Source organism: Lissotriton vulgaris, chromosome 7, assembly GCF_964263255.1.
Source record: "Lissotriton vulgaris chromosome 7, aLisVul1.2, whole genome shotgun sequence".
NCBI lineage: Eukaryota > Metazoa > Chordata > Amphibia > Caudata > Salamandridae > Lissotriton > Lissotriton vulgaris.
The window spans coordinates 253,169,270-253,197,146 of record NC_141695.1 but is presented as its reverse complement, the minus strand read 5'-3'; the positions used below and the strand labels follow the sequence as shown (position 1 = coordinate 253,197,146).

At 43.5% G+C, this 27,877-nt stretch overlaps 1 protein-coding gene across 1 annotated transcript in view; it reads right to left on the bottom strand.

The window, feature by feature from the left end:
- LOC147701319 (putative methyltransferase DDB_G0268948) overlaps positions 1–27,877 on the bottom strand; it is a 339,388-nt gene that overhangs the window by 127,525 nt on the left and 183,986 nt on the right. The window contains exon 5 of the mRNA XM_086928627.1: positions 18,985–19,198. Within this exon, the coding sequence (XP_086784753.1) occupies positions 18,985–19,198 (214 nt within the window). The remainder of the gene's footprint in view (positions 1–18,984; positions 19,199–27,877) is intronic.

Here is a 27,877-nt window from a genome sequence, read left to right as displayed (position 1 = left end):
AAAAGAAGTAAAAGCTATCCTCATGGCTAAATACGCTTGAGCTATTATCTTGATTTCTGTTTATACTCTGCACTGATTTGTACTACATGTTTGACCCCTTCGCTTATTTGTATGAGTTGCCCTATTTGCTCACATGATTGGCTTTGTAGCCACCTATTTGTACTGTTTGATCTATTGATGTATCTGTATAACTATGCTCCATCATGTACCCCTCTATGTAAAGCGCTCTGATATCTGCGAAGATCTTGTCCACGCTATATAAAACTTTCAAAATAAATAAATAAATGATATTTACTAATATTATCATTATTATACATACAGTTAGTACATCATACATCAACATCAAATTCACTTCTTTCTACCACAATAACACAACACTTACATGCCATCGCACCACACAATTTAACTCTGGCAGCAAACAGGCCTAATACAGTCTTAAATCTACTTCATTCCTTCCTACACACAACATACACTCTACTCACAAATACATCACAGCCCCCTCTGCCTTACAAATTCCACTCTCAAACAATAGAATACAAACAATCCATCTGATGAAACAAATACACCAGCAACTTTTTTCACTACGCCTTAAAAACAAAACATATCACACACATCAGCAATACAAAATCTCTCAAGCACAACACCTCATAATACTTATAGTCTCAACATACAATCACACACCCACCTTTGAACAGACATAAAGGAACAAGCCACAATGCCAAGCATTCTCTCTTTCACCACACCTAAGAAACATACAGCAACACAACAACTCTCTTCTAACTGCCTCTTATCCATTGGACAATTTAGAAGCCTACTACATGACCCACATGCTGCACAATCACCACTGACTCATATACCTTCTTCCCTAAACATACACAAACAATATACACAACGTGCCACACATCACAACTTTGCTTCTCCATTTCTACTGCACAACAAGCTTACACCACAAAAACAACACAGCACACCTACTCACTCTCAAACACAGACTCGACCACCTATGCATGCAGACCCATCAAAATGCCTTCTTAGCCTGCTGGACGAGGAACTCTTTACGGAACAGGTACACGATTGGTATCATAATACAGATAATACCAGCAAAAAAACACCCCTGCAACTAACCCACACATTACTATTCACTCTTCTACAAAACTAATTCTCACTGTCACAAAAGCACATTCTCTAAACTGTCTACTAAGAAATGCTCGATCACTCTCTCAAAACAAACATCACATCTACAACCTTCTCACTGATGCAAAACCAGACATACTATTCATAACTGAATTGTGGTTGGGAGAAGATATGGCTCCAGTCCTGCATGAAGCCATTCCTGTAGGCTATCAAACGATCACCCAAAATTGTATATGCAAAAAATGAGGTGGTCTAGCTGTTGTGTTCAAGCAAACATTTCATATCACTAAAGTTGACGACATCTCTATAACGAATTGCGAGGCTCTTCTCACAAAATGAAATCCTACACAGTCTTCCTCCTGTACCTTTCTGCTCCTTTTCAGACCTTCCCCTGACGCACTTCTAGACACTGTTTCAAACCTAATAACAACACACTCCAACCTATGTGTGCTAGGTGACCTCAACATTTTGTTTGAAAAACCCAATATGACCCCTCCGAAAACAATAATCAATGCCAAGGCACATTGAACCTGCATCAGACTGTCCACAAACCCACACACATCGCTGGACATATCCTAGATGTAATTTCTGCTATACCGAACTAGTTACCTTTCAAACTATAACTCCAGTCACTTGGTCAGACCACCGTTTGCTTGCTTTCCAACATAAAACAACACTAAGCAACTCACCTAAAACCACCTTACGTGCATCCACCCATCCACCATGGAACAAACTCAATTTGGAACACTAACTAACATCCAGCACAGATCTGGAAACAATATATTCTGTTAAAAAGCTTTATGAGTGGCTACAGGAAGCTTTTAAAATCCTGACCCCACTCAAAAGCACACAATAGAACAAAAGAAAACAGGCACCGTGGAGAAATAAATACAGACATAAAACAAAACCAAAAGCAATTGAGACAAACTTCACCTACAGAGAATTAACAGATTAAGTCAGCTATAAAAAAGCAAAGGAATTGTACTATTTAGACATAATTAAAAATGCTAAATGTGCAAATAAAGAATTCTATAAAATTCTCAAAGAATTTTGTAAACCAAATTGCCTAGAAGGAACTCATTTTATTACTCAAGATTTCATGCACAAACTGGCAAATCATTAAATGGACAAAGCATACACGTTGGACTCCTACTTTAAAACAGAGACAAAGCACAAGCACTAACCCTTTTACAAAGCAACAATCTAAGAATACTCTAACTCAGCCTCTCTGTTCCTTCCAACACATTTCATGCAATGAATTAATGGACCAGGTCAAAGCTAGAAGGCCTGCCAGCAGACCCTCTGACCCTTGTCCACTGCTAAAAACCTCTGCTGCCAATCCAATTGAAGAATCATCAAAATGTCTGAACTACCAGAATATTTCCAGAACTAAGAAAATGATATATATGTCCTTCACTGAAGAAAACAAACTTAGACCAGGTGAACCCTGACAACTACAAAACCATCACAAATGGACCTTTCCTGGGCAAACTGATAGAAAGCGCAGCGTTCACCCAGATGTCACAATTAATTGAACACAATGCCATACTTTCTGACTTCCAAAAATCTACATCCATCACTCTTCTATCCCACCACTATCCATTTCAATCAAAATAACAGGATAACATGTCCACCTATCCAATTTTATATGTCACTATACCAATTCACCATTGCTCCTTTACGGGTTCAGAGTAGCATGCTACTCACAGCAAAAAGCGCTTCAACACCTCACTATATAAATGCAAACATTTTTCCCTCCTCTATCCCTCTGCTATCCTTTTCAATCCAAATAACTGATTAATATCCACCACTCAAATTAGTTCATATTTCACTATACTAATTCAGTATTCACTAATATAGTAATCCTTATGGGTTCCGGAGTAGTGTGCTGGAGTAGTGTGCTACTCACCAAGGAAGTGCTTCAACATCCCATTAGGGAACACAAGCACCATATGAATGGAAAACGTTTTTCCCTCTTCTATCCCTCCAGCATCCTTCTCAATCCAAATAACTGACTATTATTTACCACTCAAATTACTTTTATATTTCACTATACTAATTCACAGCTAATCTTTTATGGGTTTCGGAGTAGTGTGCTACTCGCCAAAAAAAGTGCTTTAACACCCCATAAGGGGTAACAAGCGCTATATAAATACCTATGCAAGCTGGTCCAAAAATACATTCCAACTCGCAACCTTCACTCAATGAATCAGGCAAAATTTGTAGTCCCTAGATTCAGACGAGCGGGATTGGGCAGCCTCTCTTTCGCTCAGCTGGCTCCTGCCTTATGGAACTCGCTTCCTCTTCCACTATGGTTGGAACCGAGCTATATAAAATTCCGAAAAGGCATTAAGACATGGTTATTCAATCAGTAAGTTTTTTTTTTGCATTTTTTTTTTTGATTTAACATTTAAGCTTTGTCCCTTCCTGATTGAGTGCAGATCTAGGGCACCGGGAAACCTCTAGGTAGCTGTTGCGCCTTATAAATTCAATAAATAAATAAATTCAATAAAGAAATTATAAATGCAAATCTTTTTCTCTCTTCTATCCCTCTGCTATCCAAATAACTGACTAACGTATCCACTACTCAAATTACTTTCATATTGCACTATACTAACTCAACACTAATCCTTCTTGAGTTCCGGAGTAGCGTGTTACTCGACGGAAAAGCACTTTGACACTTTGTCAGGGGTAGTAAGCGCTATATAAATGCAATTACAATACCATACAATACAATTATGTGGACATACATTATGGTGGACATCAACATTGTATTTACTGGTATTGACATCACTGTGAGTGCATAGGTTACAGCGTACTTAGGCATTGCATTTACGGGTATTGACATCATTGTGCATGCCTAAATTACAATGTATATCAATATTGCATTTATTGACACTGCTACTGCTATTCATGAATGTAGCAGTGTGTACATTAATATAGTATTTATTGATTGCAACAATGTCACCCACGGTGTATACATGGACTTTTCCATTTATGTACTACTTAGCTCTGCCGAGGGCAAATCGTTTTGTCCATGTGCCATGGTACAATTAAGTCTGACATGATGCTGATCAAGCGGCCCCCCATATTAATTCAATATAAACATTTGCATGTCAAACATGTTGGTAATATCTGAAATTCTGGAATTAAATGCAATACCAGAATTCCAGACATGCCCACCTCACCTAGTTGAAAGGGAGCTGTCTAACTAGAAGACAAGAAGTTGGATATTGCATAAGCTATAACGTTGACCATATGTAATTGCACTATTTATAATGCAATTTCCAACTTCTTGTCTTCTAGTTGGACATCTCTCATTCAACTAGGGTGTGGTGGACAGCGCCTGGGGCCCCAATGCTACCAGTAAGTGTAGTGAGTACCAGTAAGTGTAGTGAGCATGTGTGCCATTTTCTGACATATATGTGTGATGAATGTGAATCGTAATAATGTGCTGTGTTTTTGCCAATATAAATCACCTCCTACCATTTTGAAGTCAGTGTGGCAACGCAAGAGCCTGCCCACTGAATAATTTTAAGTAAACAGGGATTAGTGTTATTGTGAATGTAGGGTCTATGTAAGCAGGCGAACAAGATCTAAGCATCTTTACATTTGTGTCACTATTTGACCATCTATATTCATGATGCTTTTGGCACTGTAACCATCATCTGATGCATAATCTGCAGGTGTTCAACAAAAACACACTAGGTCATACATAAAAGGGCATGAACCTAATGAATTAGGTGTCTACATATACAGTGGCAAAGTCAAATGTATGGTACTAAGCTTGTTGGGGTAGGTTTCAGTTGCATATGTGCAAAATTGTGTATGATATCTGGAAAAGGTTAGGGGCCCCCTGTTATATTGGATAGTACCCAAACAAGGAAAACAACTATATTGGGAAAGAAGGTCCAGCACTGGCCAAGGTGCTACTTATATATTTGTGCTGCAGTTATATCACAGATGCATATACAACTGATCATAAGACACCCATGTTCATTATCAAAAATATATCTTTTTTATTTTTCTTTTATCAAAATTTGAGATAAATAATTCTCGTATTACTCTTTTTTCACATGATCTAAATTTGATACTAACACAGTCTTAAACAGACTTTGTGTACACAAGGATAATGTCATATGCCCATTTACAGAAACATTTTTCTTTCTTTCCATTCATGAATTTTTCACGATGTAAATATGACCACTCTAGGAGATGGGCAAACATAACATCATTTAGAACAGTGCAAAAATAGAGAAATTCATACAACACTGCAATGAAATGATAATTCGAAATTTTAAAAAGAGAAACACTGGTGTCAAGCAACAATAATCACCTACAAAATTGTGTATGACACAGGTGCAGATGATGTGCAATATTAATATGCAGACACTGTTACCAAGTATTAATAGGTAGGCATCATAAAATCGGAGTCAAACACAATGTGCGTTGATATGTCACATATATTCCATCAGCACACTATGCTTATACATGCTGCATATTTTTTACCTATCCTGCAACACAATTTAAGTGTTACTGAGCATAAGTGTGGTCAAATTGTACGCTCCCAGGCTCCACTACCAATCCCAGCCACACAGTGAAGCTGCTCAGCTTGAACTGTCATTCTTTGGTGAAACATGATGCCAATATTTATGATATTGTGCTGGACGAAGCCCTGGACGCTCTTTTCCTCACAGAAACTTGCCTATCTGATACTAGTACGATATCAAGATCCTTAATAGAGGGTCTAGGGGGGGGGCGGTATTGCCGTCATTTATAAATCTCTCTACCTGTGTTCTTTTGTAAGGGAGTCTCTCACAGGGTGTGAAGCTGCGCTTTTTGGGATTTCGCTCAATGCCAACTACACAGTCAGGCCTGTTGATTTACCACCCGCCGGGAGCCTCTAAAGATTTTAGAACAGCTCTCATGGATCTTATAGGGCCTCTAGCCATGAGGGCTGCCAACTTTAGCATTTTGGGGGACTTGAATCTGCATCTCGATAATCCTCATGATGTGGATATAGGCAGTTTCCTGGCAGATCTGGAGGCCTTTCAGCTTTGTCAACTGGTGCTGGGGACTACTCATTCTACAGGTCACTTGCTGGACCCTGTCTTCACCAACTTGGCCCTCCTGACGGTCTATCTCCCCCTCCCCTTGTATTGGTCGGACCACTATCTCATAGTTATGACACTCTCTGGTGTGGTACCGGCAAGATGGATGCCTCATAAGCCTGTACTTAGACGGCCTTGGCACAAACTTGATGCTGTACATTTTCAAGAGCTTCTCTATTCTACCCTTCCATGTCTCCCAGCTGACTGTGATCGGGCTGACAAATCTGTGTCGGTCTGGATTTCTGATGCGCTTGATCAACTCGTCCCAGTAAATTGGACTAAAGGGCGTAGCACAAGATCCAGTCCCTGGTATAACACCAAGCTTGCCTCCTTGCGCAAAGAGTGTAAGAGGCTGGAGAGAGCATGGAGAAGGAACTATGACCCAAATCTGAAAAAGCTGTATGGTGCACCTATAAAGCAATACCATGGGTCTATTCAAGTAGAACTGGCCCTCTATTGTGCGGAGGAGATCAAGTGCAGCACCAAGCCATCGAAAAGTATCTTTTCAATACTGAATGATTTGCAATCACCTATTGTCTCGACTGTCACTCTGTTGTCATCTAATGATCAATGTGATGCCCTGGCCATGTGGAGAAGGTAAAGAAGATTTACCAATCCTTCCCCAGGTTGTATCAGTTTCTGTCCTCATGGCCCTGAAAACATTGAAATTCACTGAAAAAAAAAACCCTGCAAATGCGCCCCATGGCAGACTACGGGATGGGGATGAATTCCACTTTACTCCTAAGGGACTTTGGGGTCTAAGAAGCCCTCCTGGTACCTCCTGTAAGTCCTACTCAGCTGAATTACTGAGCGCTGGTCGGAGGCCCAGCACCCTTTCACCACCACTCTGTAAATGCGAGTACTAGTTAAAGAAGAATTTGCAATGTTTCACATTTGAAAGAGTAGAGCTATTGGCATTGTAGGTGTAAACGTTTTTTACTAATGTTTTTTTAGTGTAGAGTGGATGTACTTTGTGTGTAGAGGAATAATGTGGTATTGAGTGTAGAGGAATTTTGCAGAGTGGAATTATGTGTTTTGGAGAGTAATTATGTGGTATTGTAGTGTGTGTTGCGGAGAGGTAACCTCAGATTAATCTTCCTCATTTCAATAGAAGCTAAACTATAAACTCAATGAGACACACTAAAAGAAGGAACCACTGATGATTATTTCTGAACTTAACTGGGGTTATGAGCAGGGCTACTGCAATTATGTGACTGTTCAGCTGCACCAATTTTCACATACTTAAACATTTTCAGCTTTTGCAAGATTTTCCATCACCTGCTGCCTAATCTGCAGATATGAACAAAAAAAGCCTTGTTTCTAGCTCAAACAGTTCAAATGTTACCAAACATGCAGTGTCATGTGTTACAGCATGGTGGAAGGCCCTTTGCAACACTGGAATGGTCACGTATTATTTATAGCAAAATGTGGGTGTTAAACTGGTACTAATGGTGCACAAACCTCTTTTCTTTATGTGCCTCTCTTGCCTCTTTCTGTATTTCTCTTGCTTCTTTCTGCACCTTTCTTCCTCTTTCTGTACCTTACTGTGTTCTTTTTGCACTTCACTCGACTCTTTCTGCATTTCTCTTGTCCCTTTCTGTACCTCATTTGCCTCTTTCAGCACCTCTGTTGCTTTTTTCTGCAGATCTCTTGCCTCTTTCTGTACTTCCCTTGCCTCTTCTGCACTTCTCTTGCCTCTTTCTGCACCCCTCTTGCCTCTTTTTGCACTTCTATTGGCTCTTTCCGCACTGTTCCTGTTTCTTTCTGCACCTATTTTGCCTCTTTCTACACCTCTCTTGCTTCTTTCTGTACCTCAAGTACCTCTTCTGCACTTTTCCTGCCTCTTTATGAACCTCTTGCCTCTTTTTGCACTTCTTTTGGCTCTTTCTGCACTGTTCTTGTTTCTTTCTGTACCTACCTTGCCTCTTTCTGCACTTCTCTGGCTTCTTTCTACACCTCTGTTGCTTCTTTCAGCAACTTTCTTGCCTCTTTCTTTACTTCTCTTGCTTGTTTCTGCACCTCTCTTGTTTCTTTCTGCACCTCTGTTGCCTCTTTCTGCACCTCACCAGCTTCTTTCTGCAACCCTCTTGCCTCTTTCTGTACCCCCTCCCCTCTTTCTGCACCTCTCTTGCCTGTTTCTGCAACATTGTTCCCTCTTTGTGTAGATTTCCTGCCTGTTTCTTTACTTCTCTTGTCTCTTTTTGTACCTCTGTTACTTTTTTCTGTACTTCTCATGCTCTTTCTGCACCCTCTGCGCCTATTTCAGCACTTCTGTTGATTCTTTCTATACTGCTCTACTTTCTGCATTCCTCCTGCCTCTTTCTGTACCTCTCTTTCCTCTTTTTATACCTCTTATACCTTTTTCTGTACCCCTATTGTCTCTATTCGCACCTCTACTGGTCCTTTCTGCACTGCTCTTGGTTCTCTCGGCACCTAACATGCCTTTGTTTGTACTTCTACAGCTCAGATGCTTCTTTCAGCAATTCTCTTCCCTCTTTCTACACTTTTCTTCCTTCTTTCTACACCCCTCCTGCCTCTTTCCTTACCACTCTTGCCTCTTTGGACACCTCTCCTACCTCATTCTGCACCCTCTTGCCTCTTTTTTGCATCTCTGTTGGTTCTTTCTGTACTTTTCTTTCTTCTTTCTACACCACTGTTGCTTCTTTCAGCAATTCTCTTGCCTCTTGGTGTACTTCTCCTGCTTGTTTCTGTACCTCTCTTGTCTCTTTATGCTCTTCTCTTGCCTCTTTGTGCATTTCTGTTGCTTGTTTCTGCACCTCTCTCTTTGGTCTTTCTGCACCTCTATAGCCTCTTTCTAAACCTCATTTGCTTCTTTCTGCACCGCTCTTGCCTCTTGCTGCATCCCTCTTTTCTCTTTCTGCACCTCCCTTCTCTCTTTCTGCACTCCTGTTCCCTCTCTCTGCACCTTTTCTGCCTTTCTCTGCACCTCTCTTGCCTCTTTCTGTACATCTGTTGATTCTTTCTGTACTCCTCTTTCTCTTTCTCTGCCCTTTGTGCCTCTTTCAGCACATCTGTTGCTTCTTTCTGCATCACCCCCACCCATGTACCTCTATTACCTCTTTGTGTACCTCTTCTACCTTTTTATGCACCTCTCTTGCCTCTTTTGTACCCCTGTTGGTTGTTTCTGCACTGCTCTTGATTCTTTCTGCACCTCACTTGCCTCTTTCTACACGTCTGTTTTGTCTTTCAGCAATTTGTTTGCCTCTTTCTATACTTCTATTCCTTACTTGTATACCCCTCCTGCCTCTTTCTGTACCATTCTTGCCTCTTTTTGCACCTCTCCTATCTCTTTCTACACTCCTCTTGCCTCTGTTTGCACTTTGTCTTCCTGCTTTATGTACCCTTCCTGCCTCTTTCTGCACATATGTTGCCTCTTTTTGCACCTCTCATGCCTCTTTCTGCACTGCACTTGCTTCTTTCTGCACCTCTCTTGACTGTTTCAGCACCTCTATTGCTTCCTCCTGCACTTCTCTTCGCTCTTTCTGTACCTCTGACTTAACGGTAGTTTTAATACCCCTGCCCTTTTATGTAGCAGGTTCCTACAGGGAGGTCATGCCAATCACAGAGGTGCCCCAAAGCATAGTGTGACCTAGTGTATGCAGGTGTTTTAACTGTATTCTAAGTGTCTTTCAGCTTGGCACTGGCTCTGGGCATGGTTAGTCAGAGTCAGTTACCACCAGTACCAGTCAGCAAAGAATTGGGGGTACAGGATGACTTTGCAACAAGGCCTTGTTCTGCCTCCCTGTTGGTGCTTTCTGCATATTTTTTGCTTCTTTCTGTGCGTTTCTTCCTCTTTCTGCACATGTCCTACCTCTGTAGGTATAGTTAGAAATTAGCATTTAAAAAACCTTCGTAATTCACTGACAAAAAAAACATGTTTCAGGAATATTATAGTTAGTAATTAGCATTTAAAAAACCTTTGCAATTCACTGAAAAAAACATAGGTTACAGGAAAGTTAAAGTTAGAAATGAGCATTTAAAAAACCTTTGAAATTCACAGAAAAAAAATAATAGGTTTTAGGGATGTTATAGTTAGAAATGAGCATTTAAAAACACCTTCGAAATTCAGCGAAAAAACCCCAGGTTTCAGGGACATTATAGTTAGTTGGACATTTCACTCATATAAAACTAGAGAAATTTGTTTTTATAGTTAGTTGAGCTAACTATTACTCGCAACTTCGCAATGCACTGCTCATGAAATCACATATTACATCACTTATGACATGGTCAGTGACATCACTGAGGACATCATCCACATAATAATCTGATGCACCTCCTCACACTTTAATATAACCTTTGATACACCCACTCTAAAATACAGACTACCATTTTTGAAACCATTGATACACCAATACCAGTTACTACATACCCACTCACTGATTCCTAGGTCTACAGACACATCCACTCATTCACCCATACAGTCACTCATCAATACAGCACTATCATATGCACTCATATACCTACACAGACACTCACACACCACCACTCATCCATTGAGTTACTCACACATCTAGTCAGTCATGCAAAGAGTCAATCCCACTTCCATTTACTCACCTATACTGTTCTTCACACACCACCTCACTTATTCATACAGATAATAACACATAGTTAGTCTGTTACAAAGTCGCTGATACAAGCATACACATCCATTGAGCCACTCTCACAATCACTCACTTTCACATATAGTCCAAATAAAAAATCATTTGGAAGGCGGGGGCCATGCAGCCCCCCTCTTGATGCCATTTTTGGCCCTAGGTCCCCATCTTCCAGGGCATTGCCTATTTTAATTTTCTTTTTTAATGTACACAGGAGGGTAGCCAGATGGGCTCTCTTCCCTGGGCCACTTTTGGCCCTGGGGGCCCCATCCCCGGGGCCTCGTCTCAACATTGGGGACCACTGGAGGTACCCCAAAGCCCCCATGGTCCCTGCAAGCTCCCCGCCTCCTACGGGAGCCAGCATTGCTTTTTGCCGGACATGTCAGCAGCTCCTTTGCACAAAAGCAATTCTAATCTCCATTCCATGAAGCAAAGCAGTGTTTGCTATGACAGGTGGTAGCCGTGCTCCGCCCAGCTATAGAAAACTGCAATGTCCTGGGGCTGGGTACCCAAGGACATTGCTGGAGCGGGCCAAGGTGGGTGTAGGCCTCCAGGGCCATGGAGGGTTCCTGGAGGGGGCCGCGCAGCCCCCTCCCATCATCATTGAACCCTGGGGAGATAGTGGTCCTGGGGGTTGGGGGTCCACAAAGGAACCCCTGCCCATATTTTAAGTTTGCCCTGGGAAGGTGGTGGTCCCTGGGAAAGTTTGGGGAGGGGCATACGCCCCCAACACTTTGTTTAATGATATTTAAACCTTGGGGTGGTGATCCCCAGGGCTAAGGATGGCCAGCAAGGCCCCCCGCTCATAATTACAGAATGCCCCAGGGAGGTGGCAGTCTCCGGGGCAGCTTTGGGGGGAAGAAGCCTCCTAAATGCATTTTTCAAGAAAAGCCCCGGGGCTGCAACAGGGGCCGGGCACCCCCGCATATTAATAACAGAGCCCCAGGGAGGTGGGAGTCCCTGAGACTGCGGGGACCTTTTTGGGACCCGCAAAACAATCATATATTGCCCCCAGGACCTCATCCACTCGGGTGCCTGTAAGCAATGAAACGCGGGAGATCGCGCTTTGTTTTTCAAAAAAGGATTTCGGCGGGATTCACTCACCGTACGCAAATCCTGCCAAAATATATTTTTTTTTAATGAACGTTTGGACTGATCAAGCCTAGGGGGTCAGGGTGTTTCTACCCTGCCCCCTTTTCTTCTTGTTATCATTTTCTTCCCTTTCTGCTTGTGACTCAGTTTTATAGAGTCACAAAATGGCTGCCAACACTTCTTTGTTTGAAGAGTTGGCAGCCAAATAGAGACAAGCTTGTGATCTGGAAGGCTTGCCTATCCTCCACGGTAAACAGTTATGTATATATATATATATATATTTTTATTTTTTTTTTTTGTGAATTTCTCAGGAACTACTGAATAGATTTACACAGTTTAAAGCAAAGAGTACACTCTGCCAAATATGGTGTAATTCAGCCGTTCGGGCTGTAGCAGCAAGAAACGTTTCCTATGGAAATTAACATTGAGGAAATGCTTTTGGAACCCCCCCTTCTTCTCTGCCCCCACTTTCAAGACAGGAGCTGACCAGGGCGGGCCATTAGTTTTGAACATTTTGCGAAGATTCGTCAAGTGTCACCAAAGATATTAGCAAAAGAAAAAACACTTTTTGAATAGAAGCGAGGTCCTAACTATAACTACCTACTTGTGACCACTAGTTGGTAATATATGTATATTTATATATTATTTTTTTATTCATATGTAGGCCGGGCCAAAGGTGATTGGGTGTCCAGGCACAAAATCGACCCAGAAAGGTGGGCCATGCGTCCTCACTCCCCACAAGGCATAACAAATTAAAATACATAAAACTATAGATCCTTGCCCCGTTTTTTTACCACTCTGAAAACATGCCTCCTAGTACACTGTTGGTTGGGGGTTGAAGTCCCCTTAATTGCTGAGGGTCCTTGGTGACCTACCAGACCTCTGTTACCTCAAGTAAATGACATAGTGGTATTGCTGATAGATCTTCAGAGGCTATGCCCCCTCCCTACCACTCTGCAAAATAGCCTCCTAGCACTAGAAACCCCTTCTGTTACCTCCAGTAAGTCCCTCAAAGTTCAGAGTGACACCATCACAACTAATTGGCAAAAGAACTGTTTGGCAAAACCGATGGTCTACGCATTTCAAATCCCTTTGATCTTGGGATTCTCCTCAGGACCACAAAAATCTGTATTGAAAAAAGAAGAATATGTCTGACCAAATCTTATTCAAAATACCACAAAGCGCTAACCACTTGGCAGCCACTTCAGCTTACCAGTACAACAGATATCACAATGTCTTAATTCCAAGATGCTCTTTCCCAATAATTCTGTAAAAGAGGAGGGAAGGGGTAGAAGGATAGCCAGAAAGAATAAAACCGAAACGTAAGTCAGTTTATTTAGCAACCATATCCAGGTTTTTCGATCTTCAGCATCTATTACTCATAGGCTAACCTATTTATATTTCACAGTGTTCATTTATGGACGGCTTCCTTTTGGTGGAAAAGCTTTAATGCCTCAAAGGAGGCGAGGAGCAGCATCAGCGCCTTGTTGAAAAAATGATAAAGAAACCAAAAATTGTAGCCTCTTCAAGCCAACGGTTGGATTTGCAATGTCTTAATATTTACTTTTGGCAATAGTGAAGTTGAAAAACCTCTTACCTCCAGCCGCCCGCCGGCGTGAGGAGGTCTGTCTTTCTTTTCGATCCTCTGTTTCTTTGTAACGTTTTTGTGCTATTAAACAAATAACAGGTCAAAATGAAAACCTGTTTCTTTGCACGTATTGCCAGTAACCAGAAACCATAAAAATCTGCTTACCTCTCAGCAAATTTATTTTCAGCACGAAAAATCGGGAACAATCAGGGTAAATCACAGAATAAATGTATTTCCTTTTTGGACACCTCATTGTCATCTGGAGGGGAAACAGACAATAGCGACAGTCGCACGAATAGGAATCGAAAATGGAACCAACAACAACAACCGGAACACCCATCCAATTCTTCTTCTTTTTTAGGAAAGGGCCAGCCCGGACCAAGGGGCCGGGTGGGATACAGCACTCAACCTTGGGAGATGACAACCCGAAGACAACATTACAAAAATTAGTGGTGTCTCCCATTTTCAATTTGTCTACAAAAGTTTTGACGGCTGCAGAAGAAAGCATTCTCGCCAAAGGGCTCTCTTTTGTTCCATCTAAAAGGACAGATTTTGTTAAAATGAAAACCGAGTACATTGAATTCTGTTGTAAAATTAGATTAACAATGTTCTTTTCGGACAATCAAACAAAGACACCATTGGAAGTCACAGGTTTACGGAAAAAGTCAACCTTTTGTCCACCGGGAAATAGAATACTGAAAGAAGTGGTTCTTTTTAAAAAACGGTGCTATCAGCTATCCCAGAGATGGAAAGAAGCAAAAATTATGTGAAACATAACATCTCAAAAGATCAAAGAGAAGCGTTGGTCACACTAAAGAATGATTCTACTGTGGTAATTAGGCAGGCGGATAAAGGGGGCTCAATTGTAGTATGGGGAACTACTGAATACACTACTGAGGTCCTGAGAATACTTATTGATCCAACCTGTTACAAGAAGATCTTAAAAGATCCGACCTTGGAACTTCAAAATCTATTATTTACTATCTTAAAGGAAGGATTTGAACTAGGATTCCTGGGCCCTAAGGAATATATTTTCCTTCAAAACAAACATCCAAGAGTGCCGGTATTTTATATACTGCCAAAGATTCATAAAAATGAAAAAAAAACAGCCCGGGAGACCTAGTGTCTCCGGGTGTGAATCTTTGTTAGAACCCATTTCAAAATACGTGGAGTGTTTTTTAACAGATTTCATGACTGAAGTCATCTCCTATCTCCAAAATACTACAGACTTCATCAATAAACTGGAGGAAGTGAGATTTGATAAAGGGAAAGATCTAATGGTAACATTAGATGTTACTTCGCTATATACCCAAATTCCACAGGATGAAGCAGAGGCAGTTCTCTCCCATTACTTGGAGAAAAGAACAAGACCTGTTGAGGTGCCCACGCAATTTATAGCAGATCTGGCCTCATTTGCCCTCAAGAAAAATTACTTTACATTCGGGAACGACTTCTTCTTCCAAGTGAAAGGAGTGGCGATGCAGTGCCCATTTGCCCAAGAGCTGGCAGTATTATTCATGGCAATGTATGCGGATATATTTATCCATAGCAATAATCCATTCTCACAGTATATTACAACTTGGCTACGTTTTATCGATGATATTTTCATGGTGTGGACAGGAGGAGAGGAACAACTGATGCTTTTCTATGACTGGCTCAATGCAAGTATAGCAGACATTAAATTTAGTATCCAACACTCAGCAAATAAAATATCTTTGTTGGACGTCGAGGTTTATCCTGCTGAAGAGGGTTTGGTTACAACATTATATACAAAACCCACTGACAGGAATAAAGCCCTGTTATTTTCCAGCAATCACTCAAGGAGTCTATGAGAAAATTTGCCTTATGGACAGTTTTTAAGAATTCGTAGAAATTGCTTCTATAAAGAAGAGTACAATCTGCATGCAAGCAAGCTAGCAGATAAACTGCGGGAACGAGGGCACCCGAAAAAACTAGTAAAAAATGCGATGAAGCATGCACGATGGACCCCAAGGGAGTCCCTCCTTGAAAGAAAGAATAAACCTCTAATGCAACGTCAAGTCTGTGTTACTACATTTTGCCCTAATTCGAATACATTGAGAAAAGTGATTTCCCAAAACTGGCACCTCATCAAGAATCTAGATGAGGGCTTAGTTTCTCCACCGCTTTTTGCATTTAAGAAAGAAAGCAGTGTATCTAACCACATTGTAAGGGCGGCCATTCAAAAGGATCCAAAACTGACATTAAGACAACTAATGGGCCTTGCACCCATTTTAGGCCACCACAAATGTGGAATGTGTGTTTGTTGTGAACTCACGGTAAAAGGCTCTTTGTTCAAACACCATGGAATTTGTTTGGAAACATGAGACGTTCAGTAATTGTAAAACTAAAAACGTAATCTATGGTATAACATGCCCATGTGGAAGGCTCTACATTGATAAAACAAACCAAGAAGTACGCCAAAGAATCTCCCAACACAAATCAAGAATCAAAACCAACGTTGAGACAGCTCCACTTGTGAACCATTGGATAAAGAAGGGTCATAGTGTAAGTGACTTGAGATGGACAGTCATCTCCAAGGTTGAAAGAGACCTTTGGGGAGGTGAGCATCTTGGAATTAAGACATTGTGATATCTGTTGTACAGGTAAGCTGAAGTGGCAGCCAAGTGGTTAGCGCTTTGTGGTATTTTGAATAGGATTTGGTCAGACATATTCTTCTTTTTTCATTACAGATTTTTGTGGTCCTGAGGAGAATCCCAAGATCAAAGGGATTCGAAACGTGTAGACCATCGGTTCTGCCAAACAGTTCTTTTGCCAATTAGTTATGACAGTGTCACTCTGAGTTATTGTCTTTATTTTGCGATTAAGGGACCTAGTTGAATTGATTAATACAGGGTGCATATAGAATAATTAATGGTGTAAATCTCTTGTGTTGGCAGTCCAGTTGTTCCTCAAGTGGTGTATTGATTTCCTCTTGTTAGGCCTGTATCCAGCAGGTTGAATGTTTGAAGTAGGTTGTAAAAAGAGTAAGTTTGGATGAGTGAATGAATGTTTGTCTGATTTCCCACTAGTCCTTGTGTCCTTAATTAATCCCATTGTCAGTTGTTTTTTAAGCATTGAACTTTTTTGAGATGAAAAATGGTATATTTGAATACAAAGTGACTAATGAGCTTTCAAATGCATTGTCGTATGGTTTATGCATTTTTATTATCCTGAGTGGCACCATTTTACCTAAGCAGTATACCACTGTTCATTAGTAGTTGCAAGGTCATGTACTTAGCATATTCTATTTATTTATGTGGACTACTGTAGCGTCCAAGTACACACAGTCATCTCCAGAGTCCAGAACAATAGGCACTGGGCACCATCTCTGAAAGGGTTACATGCCATAGCACCTGCAAATATGCAACCACTGAAGCTCACTCCATTTCCTCATCATCCAAGTTGCGCTTCAGCAAAGTAGTAGAAATCGCTTCACTCAGCCATACTCACTTACAGGTGTACATTACTCATCTGGCTATCATCATTCAGACCCAGAGACTTAACTTTCTCTCATACACTGATGACAGCCAGATCATTTATAGACTCTCTGACGACAACAACACCACCAACATTTGTTACCTTATAAAATTGACCAACATGCAGACTTGTATGTGAGAGCCATGGCTCATACAGATTCTCACACAATGGTGGTGAGAGTATTCTGAAATATGTACCTACCCTGGCTGCCCACAAGACTAGGCTTAAACACATCAACCACCAACCATCATTAAAACCTGCCCATCATCCTCGACACCTAGCTCACCCTGTTACTTCTCAGTTTGTTTCACATCCTCCTGCTTTAAAAATGTAGCATTGTCAGACATTTCTTCCTATGGCTCCCTCCTGAGTCCTGCTACATCATCACCCAGATACATATCACATGGAGAATATAGTTTACCAATGCCTTCCTCTATGGCGCCTCTTCACCTCTGATACACAAGAGGGAAACTATCAAGGACAACAGTGCATGATTATCAGTCAGGCTACCTTGTGGCACATACTTCACACTTTCCTCTTTAAGCTTCGATGGCTCCCCATTCAAACACACAGCAGTTCAATGTGCTCATCTACACCTACATGGCAGTGCACTACCAGGTGCCCTTCAAGCTCACATACCATCTATGCTTCCAATAAACACTCATGGACCTGTGGTGTTCATAACTTGAATTCACCCCAACCCCAATATTAATTTGTACAAGACAGGAGGTAGTGTGATCTCTAACATGGCAGGCAAGACCTGTGAAAGCTTAGCCAACACATCAGGACAGCTGCATGCAATATGGTTGAATGCTAGTGACTGTACATGTCGATCTTCAAGGATTAGGCCTAGGCGGTGAAATACGCTGCATTCGCAGAGTTTTCTGCACATTGGTGAGCGCGCGGTGTGCAGAAAACTCAGCTCCACCTAGTGCAGCAGAGTTTTTTCCATGCTCGCGCTCACGAACAGTATGTTTGCGAGCGCGAGCTACTGGTCAGGTAGAATTTCTACCTGAGCAGCAGGAAAACCAGCGTGAGCGGCAGTTCGCACAGCACTCTGCCACTTGCGAAACTCCACAGGGTTTTTTTGTCACTTTGTAGAGTTATCATAGCAAAACTCCATGAACTAAGCTCAGGCCTGCACATGATCCTAATTGGTGATCCTTCACAAACTCAGCACCTGTGACCTGGATTCCCACATTGGTGAGAAGTTGATTATCGGGCAACCACATTCCATTCCATTACTTACCACTACACTGTTGGCTCTTTTTTGATTACCTCCGTTATTAACATTTGGTTCTACTCACTGAAATTGCCCTTCCCCTGTGATTCTGTCTGTTCATCTTGGCTGGTGTTGGGGTTGTTGCCTTCACTGCTTGTGCTTACTGCTCCCTCCATTTCTTGCGTATGTTGAATTGCAAAGATTTTTTAGTTTGCAATGCATCGCTTTTAGAGGCTTTGCACCACACAATGCATTCCTATGTGACACACAGCTGATTTATTGCATATAAATATTGCTTTACAACCTGCAAATCAGCTTTGTGTCACATTGGGATCAGATGAATTATAGAACTTGTGCCATCCTTCCCACTGATTCATAAATATTTTTGATGCTCCTTGAGACCTTATGCTATGGTGCTCCATACCATAAATACGTACATTCTGGTCAGTTCATAGTAACATATGGCAGTGCAACGTTTTCTGGTGTGATTCTGCAGCAACACAGTGATGCATCAGTTCTCATAAATATGCCCCTTAGTTTATATTTAATACAAGTCTATGCCCCTCCTAGTTACTTCTATTCACATGACTTCAAAATTACATGAGTGCTGGAACCTAAAACCTAAGATCAAGATTAGTAGCCATAACTTTGAGGCTACTTCCTGAGTCTAATATGTGCAATCATATTTAAAAATTGTACAATTTTGATGATTGTTTCAGTACTCACCTCATTGAAAGCATCAGTTATAAGTTCAGAGCAATCTTTGTAGTAAAGATTATAATGTGGATGCAAAGAGTACATCGCCAGGCAGCCGTTGGGTTTGAGGACACGATCTGATTCTCTTAAAAACTCCTCTATGTTGAACCAGTGAGCAGCAACAGAAGTAGTGATCAGATCTACTGAGCTATCTTCTAATGGCAAATTCTCTGCATGGCCAACTCTAGGAAAGAAGAGAAAAGATGGGTTTACTTATGAAAAAACAATTTCAAATTTTGTGCAAGGCATAGGCTTTTAGAGACCTAACAGTGCACTCTCTAGGAAGCTTGATATTAATGTAATCGATGCCTCTAGTGCCCCACCAAAAATGCTTTCAATTACCTGATTACTGAGGATGGCCACTCTAAATTAACATATGCTTGGGGCATATTAATTAAATCAATATTAATTATGGATTTAAAAGTAAGAAATGGGTTTATTAGTAGAGAAGAAAAAGTTTAGAAAAACAGGTGACCAATAAGCAAAAAATCCAGGAAGATTGGATGGTCAGCACCATCTCCTCACATACACCGTGGCCTGCTGATTCTTACTGGGAAGTGATAGCCACTATACATGGGTATTCCTTACCTTGTCATCAATTACAAGGGGAAAGGTTTTCAGACCAGACACCCTAGTCACTAGTTATCGACTACCCTAGACCTTATGTTGGCTAACTGCTGGTACTATGTTGGATGCATCTAGGTCACTAATCACCTACATGGACTAAACAGAACTAGGCCTACCCTTTTCCTGGGTCACGTAACACTGCACCCACACTCCTTTTGACAAGGGTACAGTCCATCAGAACTGATGCCTATAACAATTAAAGTTTCCTATGGGATGTAGCCTTGACTTTTTAAATAACCTTCTTTGTGGGGGTATCTGCATATATCTCTGGACACTACTACGCTACACCAGAGGTTGCCACAGGCTTGAGGCAGGCATATAGCACGTCTTTAGAAAACCCAAAGATAAATGGCACAACGCATATGTGGGGCGTAGAAATGATATAAACCGCAACCAAGACTAACATAGCGTTTATGAGGGTGATCTAAGCAAACCTACTGTAACAGATTTACAAGTGTCCATTCTCTCATTGATTTTTTGGATTTGTCTTGGGGAACTGAATGGACATCAATTCCTCCTCCCTATTTTGATGATTGGTACTAAACCCTTGCCTCTGCATCAAAAGGGGGGATTGCCATCATAAACAAGGATACCATACATTGCAGGACCTCTTTAGATGACTCGACCTCGTTAATGGAGCATCTAAACTTCTAACTTCACACAAACGGAAAAAGCACCATCAGAGGCACCCTCACCTATAGACCACAAAGACCATGCCCCTGCTTTTGCAATGCTTTCAAGAACTTCCGGCCCATCTCTCTGCTCCCCTTCCCGGTTAAGGTCATTGAGAAAACCGTCAACAGACAGCTTACCTGATACCTCGAAGAAAACAGAATCCTGGACCCTTCCCAGTCAGGGTTCCGCAGCAACCACAGCACAAGACTGCCCTCATCGCCACCACCGATGCCATCAGGACCCTGCTGTACAATGGCGAGACCGCAGCACTCATCCTCCTAGACCTCTCTGCCGCCTTTGATACTGTTTGCCACCGCACACTACGCGCATGCCTCCACGCCGCAGGGACCCAAGACAAGGCTCTGGATTGGACCACCTCTTTCCTCTCCGGCTGAACCCAGAGCGTCTGCCTTTTTCCATTCCGTTCCAAAGCCTCAGAGATCACCTGTGGCCTACCCCAGGGATCCTCCCTCAGCCGACACTGTTCAACATTTACATGACCCCACTCACACACGTCCCCGACAGCACGACCTCAACATAATCTCCTACGCCGACGACACTCGGCTGATCCTCTCCCTTACCAAGGACCTCATCACTGCCAAAGCCAACCGCCATAAAGAAATGAAGGCCGTTGCCAACTGGATGAAGCTGAACTTGGACAAGACAGAGGTCCTCATCCTCGGCTCCAACCCTTCAGCCTGGGATGACTCCTGGTGGCCGACTGCACTGGTGGCAGCCCCGACACCCACCAACCACGCACGCAACCTGGGAATCATCCTCGTCTCAACGCTCTCAATGACCAAGCAAGTCAACGCCATTGCCTCCTCCTGCTTCAACACCCTCCGCAAGCTCTGCAAGATCTACAGATGGATCCCGACAGATACCAGAAAGACAGTCACCCAGGCCCTCGTCAGCAGCAGACTCGACTATGGAAATGCCCTCTATGCAGGAGCTCCGACCAAGCTCATCAAACAACTACAACTCATCCAAATGCCTCAGCACGACTGATCCTCAACTTATCACGCCATAGCCACATCACCCCCCCTCACCTGCACTGGTTCCCCGTCAACAAGAGGATATCCTTCAAGCTCCTCACCCACGCACACAAGACACTCCACAAGACCGGCCCAGACGGCTCTCCTTCTACATCCCCAACTGCCAGATACACTCTGCCAATCTCTCACTCGCCACTGTCCCGTGCATCCAAAGAACAACCACCAATGGGAGATCCTTCTCCCACCTCGCCGCCAAGACATGGAACACCCTACCACTGAGCCTACGACAGACCCAAGACCTGCTTTTCTTTACGAGGATACTCAAGACCTGGCTGTTCGATCAGTAGCACCCCATCAGTGCCTTGAGACCCTTGCGGGTATGTAGTGCGCTTTACAAATGATTGATTGATTGAGTGCCATCCCTGACCTCATTGTCCCAATCGCCATCGACTCAGATCATTACTTCTTCCTAGGGGAATTTAACTTCCACCTCAATGACTTCAGTGACACAACCAACCTCCTGGAAAGCATGAACAACATCGGCCTCAAATTGTCACCGACCCCACCCACATCGCAAGACACACACTTGACCCTATATTCAAGTTCAGTGGCAAAACCAAGTACAGCCGTATCTCACAGCTAACCTGGACTGACCACTGCAGTGGCCACTTCACCATCTCAGGACCTACCAACACTAGCACTATACCCCCCAGCTCCATGGGCAGAAATTAGAAAAAATATAAGAAGACCAGAGGAACAACGCTCTCAACTTCCACCGCCCAGACGAAACATCCAACGTAGAACAAGCTGTGAAGAGCTTTTCTCAGGGTTTCACAGATAGCACCGACACAGTTGCCCCACCAAACCTGCCAAATACAAAATACCTGCTAGAAGAGCCAGCTGGGTCACGGAGAAGTAAAATCCACCAAATGTTATTTCGGGCAACTAGAAAGATAGTGGTGCATCAGTAAAGAGACAGGAGACTGTGCCATCTTCAAGAGAGCATTCAACCTGTTTCAAGCCTTCTGAAAGAAACAAAGAAAAATGCCTTAGAAGACCACATAGAAGCCAGCACAAACCACAGCAAGGAGCTCTTCTCCATAATGAAGCAATTTGTCCAACCCCGCAGCTGCTGAGAATGGCATCCCCCCTCCCAAGAACTGTGTGACACCCTGGCGAACTTCTTCCATGACTGCAGCTATTGACAAAAACTTCAAATCACTTGCTGCCAACATCATCAGCCTGATTTCACAATCTCCATCATGAGCTTTGTACACTCAGAAGGACCCACAAACCCATGCTCACACCACATTTTCAACCTCAAGAGCTAGACGATTGATGAGGAGTTCAAGAAAGTCCTGAACATGTCCATCACCTGTACCTTTTTTCCCAGAGGACTGTAAGCATGCTTAAGTTAGTTCCCTCCTAAAGAAACCATCCTCCGACCCAGCATAACCCAACAACTACTGGCCCAACTCCTTGCTCCCCTTTTTTGCAAAACTTCCTCTAGAAGGTAATCAACCACCAACCCACCCAACACCTGGAACAAAACAACCTCCTGGACACCTCTAAATCCATATTCTGTGCCAAACAAAGCACAGAGACTGCCTTGATTGCAGCCACTAACAACATCAGGAATATCCTTGACCTCGGCGAAATGGCAGCCCTCATCCTGTTGGACCTATCAGCTGCTTTTTATATTATCGCCTGCCACATCTTGATCAACAGACTCCACATCAGAATCCAGGGAGATGCCCTCAAATGGATCACTTCACACCTCACCTGAAGAACACAGAGACTCACTCCCTCCATTTACTTTGGAACCCAAGAAGATCACCTGCAGCATCACCCATGAGTCCTCTCTCAGCCCCACCCATACATGACCCACCTGGCCAACACCATCATATTTCATGGACTCAACATCATCTTGTACGCCAACAACACCCAGACCATTCTGTCACTGTCAGAAAACCCCCCTATCACCTGGGCCAACTTCCACAAATGTTTGATCAACATTGCGAACTGGATGAAGGACAACTGTCTCAAGTTCAACTCAGACAAGACGGCTCTCAATAAGCTATACTGGCTTCTGATCCAGAAGAGATGCCATTTCAAGATGTTGACCCATGCATTAACAACTCTGAACAATGAAGGACCAGCATACATTAACAAATGCATGAACTTCCATCAACTGACTAGACACCTACAATCTGCCTCCCACTTCCTCATAAGCAACAGCAGAGGATACTCCTTCTCACACCTAGTGTCCAAACCCTGAAACAACCTTCCCATTCACCTGATGATCGCCTCATCACTCTGGGAATTCAAGAACATGCTCAAGACCTGAATGCTCAAATGAATACTTCAACACTTATCAGTTATTAACCCCAGTGCCTTGAGACCCACATAGATGATTTGAAAAATCCTTGATTGATTGATTGATTGTCCCACTTTGACAGTTTAGCACACAGTCCCTAAAGGATGTGGCTTTCTGCCCATCTCCTTGTCCTGGGGTCTGACCCCAGAGGGCCTACCTGATTGGTCTCCTGTCCAGACATCAGGTTCAAAACAACATTGCTCTAGAATGATATCCTTAGGTCCAGGGGTGGTAAACCTGAGGCTTAAGTGGTCAGGTTGTTATTTACAAATGTATCTTGATTCCCTACTGAGGTAATGAAAATTGTTGGAGATGCTTTATATTGCCAATATGAGCCGCTTCGGCTAACCCAGGACCATCTCTCCTTCAGGAAGCAACTCAAGACCTGGCTTTTTGAGCAGTAACGGACCCCTCTCCCCCAGCGCCTTGAGACCCTTCAGGGTGAGCAGCGCGCTAGTAACACAAAGAGGGTACAAAGTTCCCCGGGAAGAGTGAAGAAGTGCAAGTATTAGAAAGAGGGGGGAATCCCCTTGTTGAAAGTAAAACCCTCACACACCCAGCAAGCTAGGTGTCATGCTTCATCATATGGGTTCTGCTCCTCATCAGACTGGCGCTGCAATGTCTGACGGGCTCCCGAAACCGGGGCTCTTTATCGGAGATCTTTTGTTCCGGCCATATGGTGCATGCGTGTGAGAGGGCGGGGGGTGTGGTCGTGACGTGATAAAGGTGAAGTTAAAAAAGGTAGGTCAGTCCACAATCTAATTTATTCGCGTGGTAGACTCCCTTGATTAAAAGGTGGGAGGGGAGATAAATGCCCTGAAACTATCTGAGCATATTAACTACTACCCTCTAGTTGGGTTGACATGTTTCCTGCCGTGATGGCAATTCCTCAGGACCTCAGTAGGCGGATCAGCCGGAGCCGAGACCAGAGCTCCAGAGGTAAGCATGGCTGCAATCAGTTGGCGGCCACAGTGAGTGCCAGCCCTTGGCAGATCGCAGAGGCAGCCCGATTAGATCAGGTACAGCCTGTGATTCCGCCTAGCGTGCCCAGCTTGCCTTTCTCCCGCCATCTGTCTGCTATTTGCCCGCTACCTGCTTCCTGCTTCCTGCACGCCTCCGACTCACTTGCTCCCGCCACCATCACCAGCTGCCTTTCACTTCCAGCCACTCCCATTGCCACTGCCATCTCCCCAGCTGCGGTAGCCATCAAAGTCATTTTTGCAAAATATAATAAATAAACTTATCAACCCATCCATGCTGAATGTTAGGGAGTTAATGACTGGTGCAAGAAAGAAGAGCCACCACTTAAAGCAAACAGGAACCTTGCCATCTAAGTCACCATAACTGCCGCCAAATTCACCATTGCTGCAGCCACTGTTGCTGCCAGCAGGGTAGCCAAGGAACACGAGGTGTTGCTGCCTTAGCGGAAGCCTCTCCCTCCAGCCACCCCAACTGCCTCAGCCATCCAGCCAGCAATTACTGCAAGCCACAGCTACCGCAACTATTGCAGCCATTTTTCCAACAGCAGTCATTGCTTCACCTGCATCAAGGGGGGATATTAACCAATCTTTTACAGCCTGCACTGCATTGTTGAGCCACGGTCCCCCTGGGTGAGCTTTCTGGGCTTTCTGAACAATCTGAGTAGCCCTTGCGGCGCAGTCTCGGTCAGTGGGTGGTGTATGGGGGGTATTACCATCTCCCGGGCCACTCTCTGTCCCCTACCCTTTACCCTTACGTCTTTCAGCAATGAGATCAGGAAAAACCAGGAAAGCCCCACCCAATCTTTTAAAAAAAGGCCTCAAGAAGAGGGTTGCTGACGATGCAGCAGCGGACTTACCCCCAATTGTAAAGCTGGCAAAATCATTGAACCCACAGTCACAAACGGGTAGCACCTCAGACACAGCACCCGAGTTACAACCTCATCAGTCTTCACCTTAAGTTCAACCTTACGTCGTACAACAAATGACCAGTGGAGCCGGAGGAGTCGGTGTGCTCTAGGAAAGCCCAAACTGCAACTACATGAAATCGAACCTTTCAGCCATCACAGTTTCTTCATTTAAAAAATGCCTTTGAGGGACTATTTCAGAAGTTCTGTACCCGCTTTGAAGTCCAGATCAAGCTCACTTGACATACCCTCGACTCACCCTCAGCCCTAGCCCCATCCTCACACCAGAAACTGGCCCAGCCCGTGGTCCATGTGTACGCCGGCAAGCCAGGTGAGGTAATATGAATTTTCATGGCCAGTTGTGTCCCCTATCGTAGACCCCAACGGCTCCATGTACATGCTTCTAGTACATGTAAGTTCCCTCCACATCCAGCTATGAAGACGCAAATACATTTGCGTCCAACGTTAACATGTCCTCTTTCAGATCCACCATGAATGGGTCAGATATTCCGTTCCTAGGTATGCCTTGCCAACGTCTTTATATGGTGCACTTTCCACGTTTTCTAGCTCTGGCGAGTTAGGCCCTGATTTCTGCCATCGAGCCTTTTCTGCCCTCTGTCTCTGGAAGCCGCAGCCTGCTGCTTCCTGACCCTTGACTTACTCCCTGTGTGACGAGCGGTGCCTAGCTCGGCCTGCCTTGCCTGCCAAGACTGTATTCAACCTTCAAGTTATCTGCTCCGCTCCTCGAAAATACATTCCTGTCTAGTAGTTTAGGAAAACATCCTTCCCAGCTGCAGAGCAAAGGGCCCGGCCTCACTGTCTCCATGCAAGTAATTCATAGCTCCCGTTACCATGGTAGGCCCATGCCCCTTGCCTTACACGTAGACACATAGTTGCATATGCACGCACTAGCAGTCAGTGTAGAATAGCCTCTGCCCGAGAGACCTTTCCTTCTAGATAATACAGTTCCTTAAACACAAGATATAGATATGATTTGGGTTTAGGTTGTTCTGACACTCCAGACTTCTGTCTCCTCATGTAGGGCTAAATGTCAAGTCCCCTTCACCCTCCAGTTGCACGTCAATTACACGTCATACTGCTGCGCGCGCATCTCTGTCACATGTTTTTGCTGACACTGCAGGATTCTTCTAGGGATCCACCTACTTGCGTTACGTTTTCAGTGACGTTGTCTAGCATACACCTTCGTGTACGCCCTTGTGCACGCCTTCTGTTACGAACACATGTTCTTATCTCGTTTCTCTCAGCTGTTACGCCTCCTGCATCAATTTCTATTGTAAATGCATTTACTATATAAATGATACTCTGTTAATAAATCATTGTACATGTCCTATCCGTTCCCTTGCACATGCTACCTGGTTCGAACCAATAACCAATTCCTTTTTAAGGAATAAAACCCCTTTAAAACCTCAACTACCCCGGATTCTGTCTCTTCTTTTTATCTGAGTTATTCTTATTGATATTTACCGCATAAATTCCGCATAGGTAATTAAAATTTACCACATAATTGGCTCCCGAATAGGGACCCCTCCCCCACCCCACGCGCCGGAGGTGCGTTGCAGGCCCGGTCCCCTGCCACAGCCGTGAAGGACAACTACGCGTACCCGCAGGATTTCCTGTATCTCCCTCAGGCCAACGGAGGTGACTGAGGCTGCGATCGACACCCAGACGAGGCGGTGAGGAGTGCGGAGGATCCCGACCAGAGCCTAGCTGAGAGAGCAAAGTCCAAGGTATTTGGAGGCCCACCAGTTCCGAAGTTCCGAAGTACCTGCGTCACGAACCGAGTCGAGTCCAGTCCAGTCGAGTCCAGGGTCCAGTCCAGTATCGAGTTTCCGAGGCCTTCTGTTCCGTGCTTCCCGGTGAGTACCGTTGCTGGGGACGCATCTAGACGAGTGCATTAACTTGTGCCCGGTCAAGACGGGGTTGGGTACACAGCCACGGTCTGCACTGTTTAGCAGTGTATCTGTACTGTTTAGCAGTATATCAAGTATGGAGGTAGCTAGTTTCATTTTAATTATTATTGTTCGTTTTCAAAATGTTTAAATGTGTTTTAATGTCGTGGTATGAGTGATTGTTCGATCGATATTACTGTGCTCATTGTATTAATTGTGTTCAAATTCAAGTAAGTATCAAGTACCAAGTAGTACGACTGAGACATGCCGCTATTCTCTAAACTGAGACAGATAGGAACTAGAAAAGGGATACTAGAGGAAGCTGTTCTCATTCCACCCAGGGACACTCCAGGGTACTTTATGTACCACAAGCACGGCTTAGACGCTGTATTAT